Source organism: Pangasianodon hypophthalmus, chromosome 17 (genome assembly GCF_027358585.1).
Source record: "Pangasianodon hypophthalmus isolate fPanHyp1 chromosome 17, fPanHyp1.pri, whole genome shotgun sequence".
NCBI classification, from domain to species: Eukaryota; Metazoa; Chordata; class Actinopteri; order Siluriformes; family Pangasiidae; genus Pangasianodon; species Pangasianodon hypophthalmus.
Window position 1 is genome coordinate 13,968,355 of NC_069726.1, and position 18,970 is coordinate 13,987,324.

The window sequence follows — 18,970 nt, forward strand, 5'->3', positions numbered from 1 at the left end:
GTTTATAAAATGTTATGTTATCTGCAGTAGGATTAGTTTTAATTAGTCCAATTCTCATTAGAATAAAATCTTAAGTAAAAAAATAAACTGTAATCATTGATTTCTCTATAGGTAAGGATACAGTGATGCTGTATTCAGGTCAGTGATTTTATGTTTATCTTGTTATCTGCAGTGTTTTTATGTTTATCTTATTAGTTTTGATATATTTTGCTTGTGGGTGTGTATACACACACACACACACTCACAATTCATGGAACTAAATCTTAAGTTAAAATAAATAAATAAACTGGAATAATCAATTTCTCTATAGGTAAGGATACAATCATTCTGTGTTCAAAAGTCCAGATGGATGTAACACAGAAGGTACCACATTCAGGCATTGGACATGCTTTTCTGTCTCCAGATACAATCTGAGTCAGCAGCAATTTTTTTTTACACTTAGCAGAGTTGATGAAGCTGCCTTTTTGGCATGTATGTACCCCAATCTCCTTATTTATAAGAAATAGATCAAAATCTCAGCTAATGACACAAAACTCAATAAACAAAAAATACTTACAGCCTTACAGACTTTCATCTCCTAGTCTGTATCTCAACCATGGGTGTTTAGTTTTGTCGTTCTACACCAATAATCATCTCTCCATCTCTTTCTGAAATGATTTCTCTTACTTTAACAGTAAATTTATCTGCAATATTTATATTGATTTTAGTATTATTAATATTATTGTTGTAAATTGTATTGTATGCCCTTTTCTGTAATTATTTTATTAGTGTTATGCCGAATGTTTCTCTAAATAATATAAAACAATATGCAAATTACATGCCCTTATAAGTATTTCATATAATGATCCAATAACAGGAAACACCATTTTATCCTGAGGCCACTGAACATTTAATGTGTAGTGAAAGTGCTTTAATAAAATGATTGTCTGTACATCACCAGTAGAGCTATTTTAAATACAGTGCTCTAATTAAGACATTCAGTTTCCAACATAAAAAATGCAGAAACAGCTTCTTAGCCACCTGAGGATTATCTCTATAATACATATACATAATACGTATTTTAATCCCTCTGTGCTACACATTTTAGTGTTTTCCCATCACATCCACCCATCACATCTGACTGATCAGCGAATTAAAGGATTATGATGTTGAAATAGGTTTGTTAATGCAGGGAAAAATTACAGTGCGCATAGTTTAAGACTAGGATTTACAAACAGTTTACAAACTGGCCCACTCTCTGTAGCATTTCCTGACCACGGTCCTGACCTGACCCACTACATCATATACACAATTTATATAATTTGTTAATGACATATAATGTAGAATATATACAGTACTGTGCAAAAGTCATAGGCACATGCAAAGAAATGCTGCAGAGCAAAGATGCCTTCGAACATAATGAAATGAATTGTTACTAAATGTAAACAAATTCTATAAAGAGCAGTAAACAGTAATAAATGAAACAAAGTCAATATCTGGTGTGACGACCCTTTTTTGCTTTAAAAAAACAGTAGTCTCACATACAATTAGTGCAGTTTTGTAAGGAAATGAGCTGTGAGTTTTCTGAGCATCTTGCAGAACCAGCCACAGTTCTTCTGGAGACTTTGACTGTCGCACTTTCTTCTTATTTTTGCAGCAAAACCCAGCAGCCTTCATTATGTTATTTTTGTCTGGTCTCTTACGTAATATGCTGCTTCTGCACTGACATACAAATTTTTTCTGTATCATTTAAATTTGGAAATCTAAAATGTTTTTGTGCTGACTCGATAATGAATAAGTCATAAATAAAAATCTATAACAAAGTTTGTACTAAATACACAGTAAATTGCACAGTACTGTATATTTTAATATTTTACAATAACAGGTAACACATACACATTTTCAGTACTCCTTACACAATGTAGTGTTTGATATGATCTCAAATGAAGGCATGTACATATATCTTTTTTTGAGCCAAACACTTGGACTGTTACTATCTTGCCATGATGAGCATCCTCAAAGGTATGGTGTCTTCTACCCATTCATTATTTGATTCGATCATTCTTCTCCACAATGCAGATTCAGCAGAGTTAGAATCCATCCACTTTACCTCAGTGCCATGACTTTTACCTGGATAGAAACAGAAATGACAAAATTTTATTACAAGCCTCCACAATATACTACAATCAAATTGTACCAGAGAGCTATTAAATGTTTGAGTCTGATTGGTCAGAAGGTGTTGATTATAATACTATGGCTTGGACTGTAGTTTATGTTAAGGTTTATATTAATGTGCTCATTCTAATACTTCATCATTTCTCTAATAATAACATACACAGGGATGTGGTTTATTGTATGCTGTTGTGGTTTTCTGTAAGTAGACATTTATTTAGAATTTTTGGAAGGAGTCTCCAGTGTCAGTGCTTTGTAACAGTATGCAATAATTCTGTAATTAAGTTTTTTTCTTCTGACAAGCTTTAACTTCAAGAGAGAGGATAAACAAGAGGCTGGTAAGGAAACCACTGTTTATAGCTCCTATACACATTATAACAGGAGATAACTTGTTCCGTGGACAATCCACAACATTAAATGTAATAGACAAAATGTATGATAGGTTGTTCTTTAATAAGTAAAAAAAAATTCATTGGCAAATTGTTGTGGTAGGAAAGGAATAAAACACTTTGGTATGTGGTGTTACTGGAAAATAATCAACTGTGTGGTGGTTACAGCATTACATCAAAGTGTTGCATGCTCCCTTGTATTTTATCTATAAGTAAACCTAGCTGTGAATAAATAATGGTGAGTTTAGGCACAAGTGCATCCCACCTGTTCCAAGGCCAAGCCTTGTGCCGCCTATGAAGTGATTACTGAGCCGATCATGGTCCCACAGCGTGAGTTCAACACAGGTGTCTCTCAGGTCCTCTGGTCTGATCCCTTCATAGACCATGGTGTGGTTGAACACTGGGTTTGCCGTCCTCTTTACAACCTGAGTTTTCTGTCGGTTTTTCTGATGGTTGTCTGCAAGTATTGAGCTGAAAGCCACAATATACAGTACATGAATAACTACGAGTGCAGAGATTAAGCCATATACACATAACATAAATAAATACACAGCTTGGCTATAGCATAATACCTACAGTATATCCACAGACATGAAATCTCAGGAAACCTTAATACAGCTCGACAAAGTGTTTTTTATATACACACACCATTTTACAAATGAATCTATAGTCCCTCTTCTGGTTGGTAGATTTGTACATTCCTTTACCCAGACCTGAATCTCACCAGTCTGTGGTGTCTTGTTACCTACAACCACAGAAGGCACAAAATTATTCATTTCACATCACATTTGTGTGCACAGCCATTGAAGCTCAAACACTTACTTTGAGATGTCTGCAGAAGGAAACGCAAAGATATTCTCATATCTCCACACATTTCCATTTTGTGGTTAACATGTGTTGGACTGGATGGAGTTGCAATCTAAGACAGAGCAAAATAAGCAAACACATTATTTCAGGTGTAACCTATTGCCATATTTCTATAAGAGACATGTCTGAATAAGCTGATGCATTTCTTCCTTATTCTGCAAAATCAGCTTTAAGCCTTCCTTTAATAAACCATCTCTCCATACAAGTTATGTTATCTACAAGTTATGTTATCTCATCATTTTAAAGTAAAAGTATGTTTAATGTTCTAGAAACCCTTACCCTTCCTTTGAGGTTGCGGTCCATCATGTGTGTATTATTGTCCCACTCAGACAAATCCACATTGGCCTCCCCAAGAAAACTGTTCCTCCCAAACATGTCATTATGCCACACAGAGATATTTAAAGTGAGGACCTTTAAGCTCTCCAGTGGTATTTTATACTGTTTGGAAAGGAGGACATATTGATTTCAGTTTTTATATTTACAAAAATAGTAAAAACTACCCTGCAATTTTTAACACAGTTCATACCCGGAGGATTTCATTATAAGTAGGATTCAGAGTCTTCTTCTTCACAGATGTTTTCCTTTTCCCCAGCTTTGCTTTGTCAGGTAAAAGATAACATTTAACATACCTAAACCATGTAAAAGAAGGCATCTCAATATATTAGTGCAGTTAGAACACAGTAATTAGCAATCAGCAAGTTTGTCTCCATTACACAGCAATCTTGGGCCAATACACAGTATATATACAGTATACAATGGATGTAAAAAGTCTACATACCCCTGTTAAAATGGCAGGGTTTTGTGATGTAAAAAAATGAAACCGAGATAAAATCATGTCAGAACTTTTTTATTTTTCCTTTTTTCTCTAAAAAGTTTCTGATTGTTTTTCACTTGATTTTTATACGTTGTAATTTCACATTGAGGCTGGAAAAAGTTCTAACATGATTTATCTTCGTTTCATTATTTTGCTTCACAGAAACCTGCCATTTTAACAGGGATGTGTAGATTTTTTATATCCATTATATATATATAATCTTAATTTTTATACTAACAACAATATCTCTGTGTCAGAGTGTGTTTAGGTAAAGAAACACACTGATCCACTCACGGGTCAGTACGGTTCCTCTTAGGCTCTGCCGCTGCCAGATCTCTGCACTGGACTATAAAGATGTGGAGCTCTCCCAGTTTATTCACATAGTTAATGGCGAACTGGATGGTTCCCTTAACCTCCACATGTCCAAAGTCTGTGCCGTAAATGTTCGTCACACTGCCACTGACCTTTTATAACAACACAAGTCGCTCAGCATTATTCACTAAGATAGCAACGATACAAACTCACAGACTAAGATTATAACTCTAATGCATATACATATGTGTTAATATACAATTAAATCATTTTGCTGCACGTGTAAAAATGTGAAGCACATACAGAGGTGAGGCCAGAGGAGGCACTTGTGTTAGTATTTGTGCTGCTTTTCCTCTGTCTTTCAGAACAGAAACTGTTCACTGAGAGACAGTCACTTTCTCTGCCGTTACCCTAACAGACACAGAAGGACAAAAAGTAAAAGTACAGGATAAACCTAACTGCACTCACATGCTAGTGATACTGACTAGACTTGTGAATGTTGGAAAAACCATATATGCCAGAAATAAAATTTATTTACTTAAATATATTTAAGTTTCTGGTCATCAGATAAAATCAACAAAAATACATTCTCGTAGCTTCAATTGTGCAATATGCCTACACCATTCCGAAATTACTTAGCCTCACTGTACACACTTAGATCACAGAAATGTATACTTAAAGTAATACAGTAGCTTCTTTTAATCATACGTCTATTTATGATGATCTTACAAATGAAACCATTACTGCATGTTGAACTTGTGTCTTGCTCCCCTTCATGTGGTACTGACATGCACAGGTTTAAAATGGCTTAAAAGGGAGGACAAAATCATGCTAATACCATATTCCCTACTGATTTTGAAGAAGGGAAGATATGGTGGTAGATACATGGATACATATTGTGTATAGAAGTATAGCAGATCAGTAATCAAATGCACAAAATGAACAAAATCTGAATGCATAATGAACCAATCACAGTATATTAAATATTAAGGCAAAATCTGATTAAACATTGACAGTTGATTCAGTGATTGATAATTAGTCATTAACATGTAAATAATTAGAGAGAGATATTTTACAACTCATATATACAATATGTACAATAGAGCTAAGCTCCACTGCTTTAAAGCATGCAACATTTTCACCATTCACCAAAACTGATGCTAGGTCAGGTGACTTGATTACCTGCTCATGCATAAAAGCAGGTACTGAGGCACTCAGCCTCTTACACTGCTCTGGGTCCAAGACAGCAATGCTGAGTGAATATGGAGCTGTAGACACCAGTTCTGTAACAGCAGATATAGTAAAGAGAACACAATAATTATATTATCATGCTAATTATCATAATGTATATGGACAGAATAATGCTGCTTACTACTTGGAGCGTGTTTATAAATATAGTACTTCATCTGATTCATCAGAAATATGATGCTCCACTGATAACTATATGTTTACATTTCTTGCTCTTATGTGTTATACATTTCTTGATTTAATCCTAAAATAGTAATCTTACATCAATTTTATAAGCCTTCTTTAATGGAATCTATAAAACACACATGGAATATATGAAAGGCTTTCTTCCTGCAAAAGTTCATTACCAAGGGAAAGGGATATATGTTTCAAGAGACAAAGTTTCTGCAGATAGACTTTTAATAAAAGCTTAGCTAAATATTTACCTTCCTCCATTGTTTGTGTTATTCCACTCGTTGGTTCATTTTTCCATCTTTCATCTTCTTGGTGGAATAGCCAAAAAGTAATGTTAAACAAAATGCAGTGTAAACACAGATGATTCTGAAAACACATGTGCACCTTTGCCTATTGTGCCTAGTTATTACTTAGCATAAAACCTGACATGATCCGATGGAAAACATTTTAATATCAGCGTACTCACTTGAGGGTGAGGTTGCCAGGCCCTCTAAACTCTTGGAAGTAGAAAGGGGTCTGATGCTGGCTTGCTTCTGTGCTTTACTTACTGGGCTAGGACCATCACTGCCACCTACAAGAAATAATGGCACACTTTAGGACTAATTCACAGCTTTACAACTTCAGAAATCAAAAAAGATGACTGACTACTACCTATATAAAATGTACCTGGGAACTAACAAATCGTTTATATAGAAAATGAAGTATGAATTTATCTATAAATTATATGTTATTTTTGGTTAGTTTTACCAAAAATGTCAACTTAAACTCATCAAAGATTTACTTTACTGTGAGAAACCATTATAATTCAGAATTCACCTTGGTGAATTGGCTTTAACAAAACTGAGAAAAGTAACTTTAGTTACAAATATAGCTGGTTAATTACTGTGCTGATAATGTCATTATTGCAAATATTGCATGCTGGGTATGAAATGTACTGCTATATCATTAATGTTTCTCTTTTGTTAATTTCTTCAAACTGTCTTAAAGAGATTATCTGGAAAAGTTAAGCTTGGAAAAGTTAGACAAATGCAATGTAGAAGTAAGGTTTTAAAGTGATAGAAAGATTCTAGAAGGTATATAAAATAGATGACAAATAGTGGACATTGTTGTAGCAAACCCTCTCCTAGCAAAGCTACAAATGTTAAAGACAAATAAATTAAATTGTTTTTATTGAACCCTGACTGGACCAAGTAAATTAGAGCTCACAGGCTGAACTTGTCCGAGACAGAGACCAGGCTTCTGCTGATGCGCTGCTGGAGGATGACATGTGTTCAGAACTCTCACACGCCTGTACTCCGGCCCACTCTTGCTTGTCTGTTTGGTCTGAAAACCTAGATACATGTGTGGACTCAGCTAAGCTTAGGTGATGCTGACAGCTTAGATGAATGGAAGGCCTGGTTAGAGAAGTTTTGCACTGTATGTTATCCAGCTGCGTTTGTTCTGGGAGGACTACTGGTATTACCTCCTCAATACCTTCAGTTGAGCTTTTAGTGGTGGTCTTTCTATGGTGCTCAGGTGATGTTATCAGCCGTACAGAGGTTTGACCTTGTGAAACAGGTAAGGAATGGACTTGACTAGTCTGTTTACTATTGATATTGCCTACGTAGATTGTTCCTGGATCCTGGGACCTTCCAAAGCATGGTGGAGAGTGTGGAGATGTAAGCTGGTACTGTATGTTTCTCTCAGGTGTATTTCCTGGAAAGGACAAGAGATGCTGCTCTGGCCTCTCAGCCAGCAAGTTCCCATCTTTCCCAGGACTTGACACTTCTGCACTTGACAGTCCATGTGGATACCTGGTTTGTCCTCCGGGTGTGTGTTCCAAACCTTTCAGGGGTGTCTTTTCAGTTGGATTGATATCTATGGGAAAGGTTCTCACTGGGGACCCAACCATTCTAGACTCCTTGACTGTAAATAAACCTCTAAACAACACTTTAGGTGTGTGTCTTGGGCTAGATTGCTCTAGGATTTTCATTGTGTCACCCGTTGACTGGTCACTGTGATCCTGAGAGACTGAGCTGATATTTCTGATGGGGTATGATACTGGACTGAACTTAATGCTTTCATCTGAACCTAACATGCATGTCTTAAATGGAGATCTACTGTAAGACTTCCTATCTGTGTCATCTATAGGACTATTAACAAGGACTCTTTTGGAACTTTGCTCAAGTTTTCTTATTGATGAAGCCTTTAACACACCAAGCTCTCTGTTTAAAGAGGAGCTACTTGTCTCAGGACTTTCCACTCGATTTGGGTTGGTAGAAATGTTGAGACCTTGTTGGGAATAATGTTTCGGTATACAGTCAGGAGTGCTGATAATTATCTTAGGACTACCTTTTTCTCTCTCCCAGCATGCCTTGAGATCACTGGTGGTATCCTTCTCAGTAATAGCCTTTCTGACTGACAGCACAGGAGAATTTTCCTTTAGTTTGTATATAGGAATATCATCCATTTGTTTAATTGGTGAATTCAGTGATTCAGACGTGCTTCCAATTTCAAGTCCATGCTCCTGTGGCTTCTGACCAGTATCACAAGATGACATTTTCTCCCCAACAGATGGTATAACAGAAATGTTGTCATCATGGCTGGTTCCACTATGTGATTCAGAAAAACTTTTATATGACTCACAAATATCTGTATATTTGAAAAATTTTGTTTCAGATGGGCTTGAGTCAAACTCTACCTTTGGTATCTTTCGGTCTGACACTTTGTTCTCATTGGTCTCACTTTTTTTGATACTCAATACTTTTGGTCCTTTGTTACCACTCTCCCAAAATGACATCAGGCTGGCAAGTCGATTTTGTGATCCTTCATCTCGGTATAGACTCTCATTTCGTTGGATGTCATCATCAGCTATGTTGTGTGATCTATCATCTAACATAGAAAGACATGGATTTGCTTCAAGTTCTTCTGTTATGAAGTTCAGTCCAGAAGCAGAATTTTGTGCAGAACATCCTAAAATTATGTTGTCTTTTTTGTCCTCAGGTCGACAGACATCATCCACTTTATCTAGCACATTTTCAGAAGTCTCAACTCCTGTGTTTTTTCTTGAAAACAGCCCAGGTAGACCCATCCTAAGTTTTGGTGAAGGTTTTGCTTTTATTTCTGTCTGAGTGTGAGATGCATTTTCTGTGTCTGGAGTACCCTCAAGACCTTCTCTGTTCTGCTCCTCTTGACCACCAGGCCTTTCATTTCCTTTGGCACTGTGTCTGGACATCATTCCAACCCACCCAAGTACCTTATTGATGGAGCTTTCATCCTCCTCTGTTAATGTATGGAAGTGGCCCTCTGTACTCGGTTGATTGACCTTACCTTGTTCTACAAGAGAGTCAGAGGGCTCAGACACCTGCGAGGAATGAGGCTCAGCAAGATCCTCATGATAATCTGCAGAATAAACACTCAGATCAGGGAACGACCGCAGAAAATATCAGAATTTAGAGCACTGATCCAGGCTCGCATTTCTTAATGTCCACTATAACCATGTTCACTTCTGTTCTGAGATGTACTATGAATATTGCTCTTACATTTTATAATGGGTGAGTGGAACTGAAAGGTCATACATGATTTCTTCAATATTTCAAGCCAAAGACACAACATTCATTTGAAATCCACAATCAGACAGTAGAAATGCAATCCTTGCAGGGCCAATTCACCAATCGCCATTTGTAAATATTGTCTTCATACATGCATGAACAGGAATATACATGTATGCGTGTTATATGTGCAGGCAAGCAATTAGTATGAGGAATGGATTAAAGGACTGAAGAATGGTCATTACGCCACTTAAGCACTGTTACAACTCAGCTTGGTGTGACTAAATAATGAAAAAGTTTGATTATGTGGATTTACTAGACATAAATATTGTATTAGCACACTGTATGCTGAACACATAGCAGTACACTGAACATTACTATTTTTTATTTATTTATTGACCTAGCTGCATGTCTAGAGACTGATTTGTAAGGTGGGACTGTTGTTTTATATGCTGTACCATCAATCTATTTTCTACAGTCAGAGTACTCAAAAACCTACCCTTCCCCACCCCTTGGCCAAAACAAAACAGAGTGGTCAGAACTGAATTACACAGCCTCTTTGAAAGGGACAATGTCAGGAAATCTACAGCAGCACTGATTCAGTTTCCTCGATGTTTATTTCCTTTCTCTTTAACGTACCTCAGTGGTACAGCCACACACTGCTCACATTCGTAGTCTCAACTACGCTCAACTAGGCTCCCCCTTTGCATTCTTGCCTATCCTGCATCGCCAGTCTGCCAGTTTCTCTGGCATCCATGATTGTGAAATGCACCAGCTTGCTATCTAGACACCCCAGAAAATCAGAGGAGAAGGGCGGACTGATGGAGCTTGGTGATGAAGAGGGGAGTATCAGCATAGTCGCAGCTGTAGCTGCTGACCTTGCTGTCCTTGCTCCTATGAATTTCCACCTAATTGGTCATTTCCTGTTTGAGTCACTGTTGGTGCTCAGAATAGTCTTAGAAGGAATTTAGCTGAAGAGTTTTTAGTGTTAGTGTTAGGGGTACTGGGCTCTCACTTGGTTAATAAATGTTGGAACAAAACAAGAATAATAAATCAGGACAAGGTAGCAGAAAGAAGATTATTACTGAGTGACTGATTTGCCTATATGTTTAATCATCTTATCAGAGATGGGTGTTGAATAATTTGAACAATTTAAAAATTAAATTGCAATAAAAATATCAAAAACAAATATTATTGTATTTATACACTATAGATACTGTATATATACACATATGCATATTTATATACATATTGAACAGCACGGTTTAATTGTCGAAATGGTAGAATATAATCCATTTATGATTCAAGTTTTAGTAAACTGATGGTAATCTTTCAAGACTGATGTTCCACAAATCAGTTAACTATAAAAAAAACTACATGTTCAAAGTAGCCTTCCAGTACTTAACAAACAGGTTTTACGTACAAACCCTGACTAGCACGATCATAATCATATGAACTTCCTTGGAACAGAACAGCTCTATACCTGATCATAAGAGATAAACATTCCATCAGTTTGTGTACTGTATATTGTGGTCATACATGGCAGCTTAGAATCCTTATGCAAGTTTACATTCCTCTATATAATCCCCTCCGTACCTGGCTGCTTTGCTTTTGACTGGATTTATTCATATGCCTCTACCGATACTGTTTCTACATCACCATCTTCCTACACATTCTTATCTGCAGTACTTTTATTGTAAAACGTATACAAATGTATTACAGTTTAATCGACAGACCTGAAATATATAGATTTGCACTTTTGTTTGCACATTAGGCCACACAGTGAAATACTAGATATCTGTCAAACATATGACTAAAATAACGTTTTATTCTTGCATGCTCTCTCCGAGAAGAATTTTGGGCCACATTCACAGTTGAGTTCAGTGCGCGCAGTCAGGATTTAATACCAAAATTACACATTTCTCTATTCAGACCTAAGCTGCATCTCCACACGATTCAGTAGTTGCACGAGAGTTGCACGCAGGGTGGAGTTTGAGTTTATCTCAGTTTCATGTAATTCTGAACATGTAATTCTGAACTTTTCTTGGACAATAATGGCAACCCTGGAGGCGTGACCCACACACAGGTGATTAATCTAAATGGTGAGCCCAGAAAATCACCTTAAGCATACCCCAGGTACCCCGTACCCCATTTCTGAATACAAATAACTTTCCCCTCATAAATATTGAAGTAATCTTCGGACTTAAGTCGCCAACTCTGAATACGGCCCTTTGAGATATGAAGACTAATGTCATACAGAACAGATATGAGTCATGGAAAGCATAAAGAGCATGCTTGAGTTAAACAGCCATCCCCAAACCCAAAAAAGCCCAGACGAGGTTCACGTGTAGCATTCAATGGAGATCAGTCAATCAGACTTACTGTGTGTGTGTGCAAGGAAAACACTCTGACTGTGTGATCTTCACGCCGCCCACTCCAGCAAAAACACAACACATTAATTATGCACTGACAACATAACCTAACAAAAGAGTACCTCTGAAATCGAGTATAGATCATCATTAGCTCTGATAAGCTTGTGTCTGAATCACACCATCAACTACATTTTTGCAGCAGCTTATGAATGATGATTGAGATTCTCACCCTCAGCAGGTATCTGTGGTGCCTGGCATGGCTTAGGCAATGAAGACAATGACTCCACTGCTGGCTGCTGATCTGCAGGAACCTGGTGCAAGTTCCCTGGTATCTGCTGGATATTTGCACCAGTTTGCAGATGTCCATCTGTCTTTACAGGAGATTCTAACCCTATGGGCTTGCTGTTGAAAGGATTCTGCCTAGGCTGCAAAAACAATAACATCAGTAATTACACAGCATTAAAAAAAAGTCATTAAAAGAAAACTGAATTTGATTGATGTACCTTTGTCTGAGGGTGTGCAGAAGGTTTAGATTCTGCCACTTGGTAGTGATCCTCCCTGTTAAAGGAAGCTATGATTAATGTCAACACTATACTCAGTAAAAGATTCTTCTGTCTTACTCTGTTGCTATTAGAAAGCCACTCTACAGAACCCGTTATGATTGCAGGACATTGTGTTAAAATGTTTGAAACATTATGTATTACATAAACAGCATTTTTCCTATTACATTTACCATTAGATTCAAGCTAGCATATGAATGCACAGTTTTAAGATATTGAGCTTTAGATTTAAAAAAAAGAGAGCTATAATTAGTAAATAAAAGCGACAATGAACTACCATTGCTACTGTTGCCATATTAGTTAGTGGTAGCAGTGGTGGCTCTACTGTATATGTCACAGACACCACTTCTGTGCAATCAGTTTTTAGTGTACACCTTGGAGTTTCTGGAAAAAAAATTGCTAAAAAATAATTTTATATTTAATCTATGTTGGTGTAACAGTCTGTTTCTGAAAGTGTCAAACTTCACAGAAGCAGTAGACCTAAAGCACAATCTCTCTCACACACGCACACAGCTGTTCCCAACTTCAATCCTCACACACAATTCTAAACATGAAGAAGGTTGAAGGAGATTAAATTCCTTCTATGTCACATGCTAAGCATGACCCATTGGGAAAAGCTTTTGTGTCAGTCATGGGTTATTACATTATTCAATGTTATTCAAGGGGAAAAAAAAACTTGACAGCAGTATTTTTGATCATTAAGAGGACAATGGGATGACTGAAATACTGCTACATTTGTGCTTAATGTACCGAGCTTTCAAGCTAATGCTTCCCTAATGGCCGGATGCCGGGTCTGTGTGAGGTGCTGAGTGAGTCTCTAATCAAAGAAAGTGGACTTTTTGTGAGTCATACTGCTTAGATGTAATAACTTAATGATATGGAAGAAATCAGTCTTCAGAAATGATTTCTTTCTGTCAAATTACATGTATATAAATAACTGGTCACCTGGTATCATGTGCAGATGATGATGGGTCCCCTATTAATCCACATAGTTCTGGTGGGATAAAGATGTCCTTGTTCTCGTTTTTCAAAAAGCTTGACTTTCCCGGCCAGATCTGCGTGAGCTCCACTGAAAGACGCACATAAAATATGCAAAACAGAGCAACACAAATGCACACAAATGTCATATCAGAGAAGCCCGATAATCACAATAAACTGAGCAGTATTCTGGTTAAACAAATCATTTAATAACATAGACTGATCCTGATCCACGTTTCTTACAGTTATCTATTTGTCTTTGTCTATTATACCACATTATAATACAATAGTGCTGGCAAAACAAAATCACATATTCACATGTATTCCATTTCTGTAGTATCAACTAATTCACAGGGACTTTTTTGTTGGACACACCACAGTCCACACTCTAAGCCTAATAATAAATCGATTAAAAATGTGATAGAATATGGTGAAGCTTTCTGTAAAGAAAGATTTAACATTTATTTAAGCAGTCTCCAGTAGAAGCGCTTTGTAACAGTCAGTAGGTTTTCTACCATGGGAATCTTCAGGATAGAGGAGATTGAGCTCCATTTTTTTTTCATTATTAACTTAAAAAGAGAGAAAAAAAAGAGAGGTTGGTGAGGGAACAGGAATGTGTTTCCTGGACATGGGAATGGAATCTTGCAAAACACAACAAATAAGTGAGCGGGAGGTTTTTACTTTCATGAGGGCACAGATATATGAAGTGAATCAGGTAAAAACAGATACCTATACAGATAGTTGCATTGTGTTACACTACTAGAATTCTGAATGTTATGTTCTGGGATGTCAAATACTGGTGTAAATAGTTGTCCTGTAACACTTTGCTGAAAGGTGTGTCTCTGCTGGGGAATGCAGAGGCATGTGAGTGTTTCCCAGAACTAATTCACTGACACTAACAACAGAATTAAACTGTGATCTAATGTACGAATCGAGTCGGTGTGTCTGCTGGCACACTCACTTATAGTCACAGGTTTCCTGTGCATCATGGAGGCTCTAATGATGTCAGAGCCATGGATCTTGTCGCTGTGTCTGCTTGACTTGGTCTCGTAAAACCATTCCCCAGTCAGGTACTTCAGTTTGTGCTTGTCTTGCTCGGTCTTCTGCAGCTTTCTTCATGGACGAAGGGGAAAGACAAGTTAGAACTGAGACGGGCATGTTTCAACAGAGACACTGACAATTTATTATTGTTTTTGGCATTTTTCTGTGGAACAGCAGCAGTAAAGTCATATTTAAAGTGCATGAGGCTGGGGTTACACAGCCAAGTATCTCAGTTTGCTGGGGTTGTTTTCACAGCACCCATGTGTTTTCTCGTATTCCAAATAGTACAGCAAATTAAATATGTATCAGGATAATCACAAGACCATATTTTGCTCAGATCACAAAGCACTAACTCTATCAGAACAAATTTGCCACATAAAGTTTAGTACATTGTTTGCATGCTGTGTACAGTTCGTAGCTAATTAACAAAAAAAAATTGATTGGAATGTGTTTTAACTGAATTACGGCAAACCAGAGGTTTTTTTTTTTTACTTTTATGCCATTGTTTTTGAGCTTCAGACATTGGCAAGAACTTCAGTGTGCTGCTCTGTAATTGACTATAATGCTCTATGATACCCTGCTCTATTTAATGTATTCATTGCTGATGTGGAGATTTCTTCCCCAAAACAATGAAGTACTGAATGTACAAGATTTAGACCGTCAAGAACATGACTCCTGGAGATTAACCTCTAACTTAATAAGCCAGATTTACAATGGCATCTGTATGGAGAACTTCCAGACATTCTTTGAGGTGAAATACAATTTCCATAAAGAGTTTAGCATGAGAACGATTGTGCTGAAAATGAAAAAATCCACAGTAATTGAGTAATTACTTCACGTAATAAGCTACCGGGACCCTGACCATGATAAAGCAGTCACCAAAGATAAAAATGAATGAAAATCAGGTTCACACACGCTCAATCCACAAAAGAGCTATTGGTTGGTCTGGTGATTAAATGCACTGCTTAAATGCCTTGGAGATAAAGAGCAACATCCAGAATAAGGAAAAATAAGGAAATGCAGTTATCTAAATTACACACAACAACTTTGAGACTTTTGATTCAATAAAGAAATGATGCAAAACTTTCCAAGAGGCAGCCAAGGCCTAGGAAGTTCATTAACTAATTACATTTAATAAAGAAGTAATTAAGTGGTTTCAAAGGTGCATGGCTCTGACAGTAGTTCTGGCTGAAATTCAAATCACAGGTCTAAATTAAAGCACTTGCCCTGTTATTGTTCCTGTAGTAACAGGCACTCGTATGGTGGATGATCTACATAACGTAAGTGGTATAATACACACACACACACACACACACATTTATATATATATATATATATATATATATATATATATATATATATATATATATATATATATATATATATATACACAATGTTAAGTATAATTGTTGATATTATGAAGCTTTTAGTAAGGACAGGTCTGATGTTTATTTATGGAAGGAGTCTCCAGTGTCTGCACTTTGCAAGAGTCATAGCTAAAGCTGTTCCTTCAAGTTTCTACCACAGAAAAGTCTTGAGGACAGAGAATTAACAAGCTGCATCTTTTTTGTCTTATTAACTTCAAGACAATGTGAGGGAACTCATGTTTATAGCTGCTGTAACATTAGTTAATGTGGATTCACATTAATGTGGATTAACGTGGTTCCACAACATTATATGTAACTATAAACAGATAAAACATATCATATGCCATTCTTTAATAAATACATATCATAATCATGTTGGGCCGCATCACACTACCATGTTGTTGATTAGTTTCCTATAATAGCATGCATAATAGTATTGTTTTTTATTCCTTATTATACAGTACGTCCTGTATTTCTAAACATTCGCTCGACCTCCTAAAATAAACAAACTGAACCCTTTTGGAGAATCACTCACTTAATTCTCTGCTCTTCTTTATGCTTCAACTCAGCATCTCTCTTCAGAACTGACAGGATCATCTCCTGCTCCTCCTCTGTCAGGTAGCTCAAGTCAATCATGATGACTGCAGGAAAAGATGTTCGATCACAGAGACAGTCACAGGTCCTGGTTCTACTGTTCTGGGATCAGCCTTCAGATACTGTTGATGATCAGATATCTTCAGTTCGAGGTCGCGACAGACACAATGAAATTAAACACAGGCCTGAGGACTGGGAACAAATCGGTTTCTGTCCACCCATATGTGTCTGGATAATGTGGAAAATTAGGAGGGAAATTCAGCGGCTGCAAAACAACACAGATAACAAGGGCTGTGGCTCAAATAAACAGCTCAACATCAATAAAAACCTGAGTTTCATTATATTAGAAATCATGCCGTCCCATTCCCAGTATCACATGAATGAAATTGGAAGTAATGGGCGTCTGAAAGAGCCAACTGATGCTCGTATTCTAAAATAAAAATTCACTGCATATCAGTCACAACACAGCGCAATATAAAAGATTTTACATGGAGCATGTGATGTGCCATTATCAGCTGACCTTTAGAAGAAAAATGTTAACCAATATGGCATGCTCCAAAGTCTTTTCTCTTGTTTTCTGTATTCAAAACTTTAAAAGGTCAGCCTCAAAAGCTTTTAAATGGCTGGACATTACACAGCTGCTGAGCCAAAATTCCATCCAAAGAATCATGTTTATCTGAGCTCCTCTGAGACACCCACTTACAGTCAGATTTGCGTCTGATGCTCGGAGTCCTGTTTAAAAGCTAAATTAGATTTGAGAGTGAGCACGGCCAAACAGGCAAATTTTAGCATCCATGTTTTCTTAAAGTTTAAAGGGACGTGAGCTGCAGGGCAGTTCGGTTCAGAAGGAAGTGCCAGTGCTAATTACCATTTCCTGTGATAAGATCCTGAGTCACTTCCACAAGTCTCCACAAACTGGCTTTGACAGGATTTGGCAAAATGTAATAGAATTGTGTGTCCAGACGGTTGTTTAAATCAGATGGTTTTAGAATTGATTTTTAGATTCCTGGGTTTAGACAAGCTTGTGGTCACTGCTGTAATGCAATAATAATAATAATAATAATAATAATAATAATAATAATACACTGTATAATGGAACACTGGCTAATTTTGCCCCACATTTGCACATGAACAGTTTAGAGTTGTGCTGGAATGCAAGCGGTCACTCCAGTCTGTTGAATAAAGTATAAACCACATTGTTTATATCCGAGTTCTCCCACTAAAAGAGCTTCTCAGTACTGAGATACTGAGAAAAATCAACACGCCATGACAGTTTAACTACAGGGTGTAAGACAACCCTAAGGTGGAGGAGAGCCTGTGAAACCGTTACACAGTTTACCGACTTTAATAAAACGTCCTACTTCTGTTCAGTGTCATGAAACTTGTCAAATATATTCATGCTCACATATTCCACAGAGACTCACAGCAAATACATCCAACCTTCTGTCCAGAAGAACACGAGCAATGCAAAGCGTACAAGCCCAACTTCCATTCCATACAAAAGTATCTTCTTGTAGGTGTAAATAACTGCTTGCATAATGATTGTAGCATGACTGCAGAGCAATCTGCAGGAATTCAGGTCATTTAGAAGAACATGTTATGACAGGAGTCCATCCTTCTCTGTCTGACTTTTCCTGTCTTGCTTTCCATCTCTCTCTATCTCTGTCTCTCACACATTCAGGAAAACATTTCTAGACCGTCTTTAATGACCTGTTGATGTCTTTAAGCTTTCTTGGTCATTTTTTTTAACGTCAAACTTTGAGTTTAGTTGAAATTGTCTCTCTCTCACTCTTTTTTTTTTTTTTTTTTTATAAAATTGGTCATTTTAAAGTGCTGAATACAACATTGTCCTACACTGGAAGTTAAACCATCCTTGCTGTTTTTGTTTGTTTTCTAAATTGGCATTACAAGTATACTTTAGAAGTGTAACTGGACAATTTAAGACTCCAAGCCTCACCACTAATAATGACTGAATATGGCTCATACCTGTTAAAACATGAGCCTCTGTTCTTGTTACAGCATGCTGCATATTTTACAACTAAAGGCAGCAGAGGCCATGCACAGTTCAAGCAGCTATGAGCTCTAATCCACTGCTTTGTTCATCCACTAAAGTATTTGTAGTAAACAGAGTAAATGAGAAAAAGTTTACCTGGAGGTCCCACTTGGCTCCAATCTGGCAAACTCAGTAAAAGACAGGAAAAGGAAAAGAAACAGGATGATAGTACTAGAGTTAAACATGTACTGCTGGAGGACCTCCTGAAGCTTCTGACAGAGCAGAGATACTGTAATCCGTTAGTCACAGGGGAAAAAACCTTCCTTATAATAAACTTGCCCTGCAACTCTACACAGAGAAATCTGATCTCAGATCAGAGGAAATGAAGCAGCCAATCAGAACCACGGGGGCGGGGACGTGTGAAGCCTGACACGCCAACCAAGTAACCCGTCGAACCCGGAATTTTCAAAATAAAATAAAACATCTAACAAAATCTGCTTTTGCCTGACCAATGACTGTATAGTACATGATATAAACATTCACTGTGCCTGACACACAAAACTGTCTGGAGTCCCAAAAC

At 37.1% G+C, this 18,970-nt stretch overlaps 1 protein-coding gene across 13 annotated transcripts; it reads right to left on the reverse strand.

Annotated features, from left to right (window-relative positions):
- Positions 1-865: 865 nt before the first annotated feature.
- Positions 866-18,736, reverse strand: sytl2a (synaptotagmin-like 2a). 13 transcript variants are annotated; one of them, XM_026941844.3, is made up of 18 exons: positions 18,547-18,736; positions 16,339-16,519; positions 14,357-14,508; positions 13,363-13,486; positions 12,361-12,415; positions 12,087-12,282; positions 7,162-9,336; positions 6,422-6,526; positions 6,207-6,263; positions 5,716-5,816; positions 4,837-4,944; positions 4,516-4,685; positions 3,934-4,036; positions 3,687-3,845; positions 3,363-3,459; positions 3,189-3,285; positions 2,806-3,011; positions 866-2,109 (listed from the first exon to the last, which is right to left on the reverse strand). In XM_026941844.3, exons 2-18 carry the CDS (start codon positions 16,437-16,439, stop codon positions 1,973-1,975), a joined length of 4,143 nt encoding a protein of 1,380 aa, XP_026797645.3. In that variant the 5' UTR covers positions 16,440-16,519; positions 18,547-18,736; the 3' UTR covers positions 866-1,972. The 13 variants fall into 13 exon arrangements, with proteins under 13 accessions (XP_026797645.3, XP_026797646.3, XP_026797644.3 ...); XM_026941845.3 differs by having other exon boundaries at positions 6,207-6,260; positions 16,339-16,662; XM_026941843.3 differs by having other exon boundaries at positions 16,339-16,662.
- Between the last annotated feature and the right edge of the window lie 234 nt (positions 18,737-18,970).

Bases quoted from the DNA above. Each gene is read 5' to 3' on its own strand.
- sytl2a (XM_026941844.3), bottom strand. From the start codon at position 16,439: ATGATTGACTTGAGCTACCTGACAGAGGAGGAGCAGGAGATGATCCTG. The intron at 13,487-14,356 runs GTGAGTGTGCCA...TGCGTCTTTCAG, and splicing joins CAGGAAACCTGTGACTATAA to TGGAGCTCACGCAGATCTGG. The intron at 4,945-5,715 runs GTAATCAAGTCA...TGTGTCTGTTAG, and splicing joins CTGCTTTTATGCATGAGCAG to GGTAACGGCAGAGAAAGTGA.